Here is a 3,249-nt window from a genome sequence, read left to right as displayed (position 1 = left end):
GTTCCTTTATAGTATCCCACGTAGATACCTCAAAGGCGGCTTGAGCGGATGGGATTAGCTTCTTTTCTCTCGCCCAATCAAGCAACCCTTTCAGGGCTTTTTCATCATAATTTGACTCTCTTAGAAAGACTATAGATTGCAAGAGCCTTTCCACTGCTGCTTCATCTTTGGAAAGGGTGGGCCTCATGCTCCTGCCAGCTGACTCACTTGGCCAAAGTGAGATTCCAATTTTAACCATGCACGGATTTGTTCACAGCACCGGGGCTCAATGCTGCCTGTAACAGCTGCTTCCTTCGGCTCTTCCGCTCGCCTTATGTCCCGAAGAACTGACAAACTTGGAGTCCCTGTTTTTTCAGGCACCAATTCTTGATGGAAGGGAACGGACAGACTGCTCTTAGACCAATGTGATCAGGCAATATGTTGGGTTTATTAGGAAAAAGACAGATTATATAGTGGTAATGACACTTAGTTTCTTGTTCACACTACATTGGTTACATAAGGAAAACATGCTCTGCTGTCCACTGCTAACTGGACCACAACAGGTGGTCATAGGAGATGAGAAAACTTTATTCACCTGCCAAAACTCCTCCTTGGCATCTGGCATGAATCCACCTTTGTTCTAACTTTAGCTCGGGTAGCCATCTTAGTGGTGCAGTAATTTTTACTATCAGCACCCAGCCATGTCAAGGTAATACACACAGAAATGCAAGGGAAATTGTTCACACAATTTCTGTCTTACGACACTCTCTCTGTTTGGGAGAAGCCAGATGCTGCCCCGGGCCATCAGAAGTGGTGCTGAAGCCTCTTTCAGCCCAGCTCCAGGTGCAGTTCTCTCATCCCCTTACTGAGTGCCCGCTGCCCCAGCCGGCACTGACCAGCCAGGGCGTTTGGCACACTTGGATTGGTGGTTTGGAGAAGGAGTCCCAGACTGGCAGGGGGCCAGATAAGCTCCAGTAACAGCCCTGGTGAGTTTTAAGTGAAACTACATGAATACAGTTCTTTATTAATATATAGCAACTCAATCAAGTGCTCATGAAATGACCTCACTCAGCTCATCCTCCCAATTAAACACCTTTTTATTGGCTGAATCTTCATATTTTGGAGTATTTACTGGCTAAACTTTAACTTTTTGCAGTTTGAGGGGGGTTCATATTGATACTTCTGATTGGTTTTTTTTCTTGAATTTCAGTGGTTTTTGTTTTACTGGGCTGAATCTTGGTGTTTTGGAGGTTTTTATGGTCACAGGATGCCCGGTGAGTTCTAGAGATGGACTTGGGCAGGAGGAACCCCCCAGCCAACACACTCAGCCCTTGTTTTCCCCTCCATCAGGATTTCTCCTTCCCAAAGCTTGGGCAGATGGAGGAGGAGGCTGCGAGGAAGAGGAAGATGCTTTGGGCCCCCCAGGCAGGTGAGGAGGCAGTCAGTGTCCCTTTGGGCGGGTGTTGTGCTGGCTCTGTCAGCCGAGCATGGCCCCGGCTGCAGGACAACCCCGCTGGCGCCGCCGTCCTGCCGGGGCCGGAGTTGGGGGGATGTCCTTGGCCTTCCCTGTGGTCCGGAGGCAAATCCCCTCCCTGTCCTTCTTGCTTCCTGCCCCAGGCCCCGAGCTGAGGACGGAGAGCCCGGAGGACAAATCCCCCCGTGAGACCCTGGTGGGAGAGGCCGTTTTGAAGGGCTCCCCGGCGCAGGAAGGCAGCGGGGAGGAAAAGGGCCGGAGATCCCCCCTCAGGAGGGGCTCCAAATCCAGCCCAGGGTGCTCTGAGGAGGAAAGAGCCAGCCTGTGCCAGGAAGGCGGCTGGAGCTTGAGGGGGAGCTCTGAGCTGGTGGTCCCTGAGCAGCCTCCCAGCAGGGAGAAGCCCTTCAGGTGCTTAGAGTGTGGGAAGAGCTTCAGGAACAGCTCCAACCTTCTCACCCACCATCACATTCACACCGGGGAACAGCCCTACACGTGTGGGGAATGTGGGAAGAGCTTCAGGAACAGCTCCACTCTCCTCACCCACCAGCGCATCCACACTGGGGAGCGGCCCTACACGTGTGGGGAATGTGGGATGAGCTTCAGGAACAGCTCCACTCTCCTTACCCACCAGCGCATCCACACCGGGGAACGGCCGTACACATGTAGGGAATGTGGGAAGAGATTCAGGAACAACTCCAACCTGATCCAACACCAGCACATCCACACTGGGGAACGACCCTACACATGTTGGGAATGTGGGAAGAGCTTTAGGCAGATCTCCCACCTTCTCAAGCACCAGCACATACACACTGGGGAACGGCCCTACAAGTGCTTGGAGTGTGGGAAGATGTTTCAGACCAGCTCAGATCTCCTCCTGCACCACCGGACACACACGGATGAGATGCCCTTCCGCTGCACCGACTGCGGGAAGGGCTTCCGGCAGAACTCCCACCTTGTCAGGCACCGACGCATCCACACCGGGGAGAGGCCCTATAAGTGTGGAGAGTGTGGGAAGAGCTTCACCCAGAGCGGTAACTTGACCACACACCAACGGGCCCACCGGTAAGGGAAGCCCTCGAGTGCCCCAACTGCAGGAAGAGCTTCGGCCGCTGCTTCCACCCCGAATGAAGCCCCTGATGGGGAGGCAACCCCTGGAGTCCAGTGACTGTCAGTCCATCCCTTTCGACCACAAAGGGCCAGTCCCCTTTCCCTGGGGCAGCTTCTTCCAACAGAACCCTTCTGGAGGGGGTGTGGAGATTCGTGCCTTGGCTGGGGACCCCCCAAGGTCACTGCTGGAGGTTGAGAGCAGAGATCTCCCCATCAGCTTTGGTCTGGGGGAGTTCCATCCATCTCTAATTAAGAATTATTGCTTTTGTGCCAGCTTGAGTAGAATTGCTTCAACCATTGCTTTAGTGTAGACACTTCAGTGTCTTATCCTGTACTCCTGGTAGCTTTAGTGTGTATATTGTGTATAATTCTGTTGAAGACCTTTTGTCTGATCATTTGCAACCTTAAATAATTCATTTCTATCAACAGATCTGATTTGCCATCATTAAGACCTGGGGGACAAAAGTGGTTCAGTCACAGCTCTGTAATTCCTCTAAACTGAAAGTGTTGGCATAATCCAAGGCTGAGATTGGATCCAGCAGCCCCCAGCACCCCACAGGAAGTTGGAAGCTCAGGGGCCACCTCCCTTTCCCAGCTCCCCTGTGCCCAAAGACCCCCATGGGACCGTGGGACCTGCCAGACCACCCCCCCTTTTCCACCCTTGTCCCTGTTTCTCCCACTTTCCCATG

At 53.1% G+C, this 3,249-nt stretch overlaps 1 protein-coding gene across 1 annotated transcript; it reads left to right on the top strand.

Moving 5' to 3' along the window:
- Positions 1-1,580: 1,580 nt before the first annotated feature.
- On the top strand, positions 1,581-3,025 carry LOC135405585 (zinc finger protein 239-like; the record flags this gene model as incomplete). The annotated part of the gene is made up of 1 exon (XM_064640292.1): positions 1,581-3,025. A coding segment is annotated over one exon (939 nt), but the record flags the coding sequence as incomplete, so codon positions are not given.
- Between the last annotated feature and the right edge of the window lie 224 nt (positions 3,026-3,249).

This window comes from Pseudopipra pipra, chromosome W, assembly GCF_036250125.1.
Source record: "Pseudopipra pipra isolate bDixPip1 chromosome W, bDixPip1.hap1, whole genome shotgun sequence".
NCBI classification, from domain to species: Eukaryota; Metazoa; Chordata; class Aves; order Passeriformes; family Pipridae; genus Pseudopipra; species Pseudopipra pipra.
Note: the sequence above shows the minus strand (reverse complement) of the source record. Positions and strands in the feature narration are given on the sequence as shown.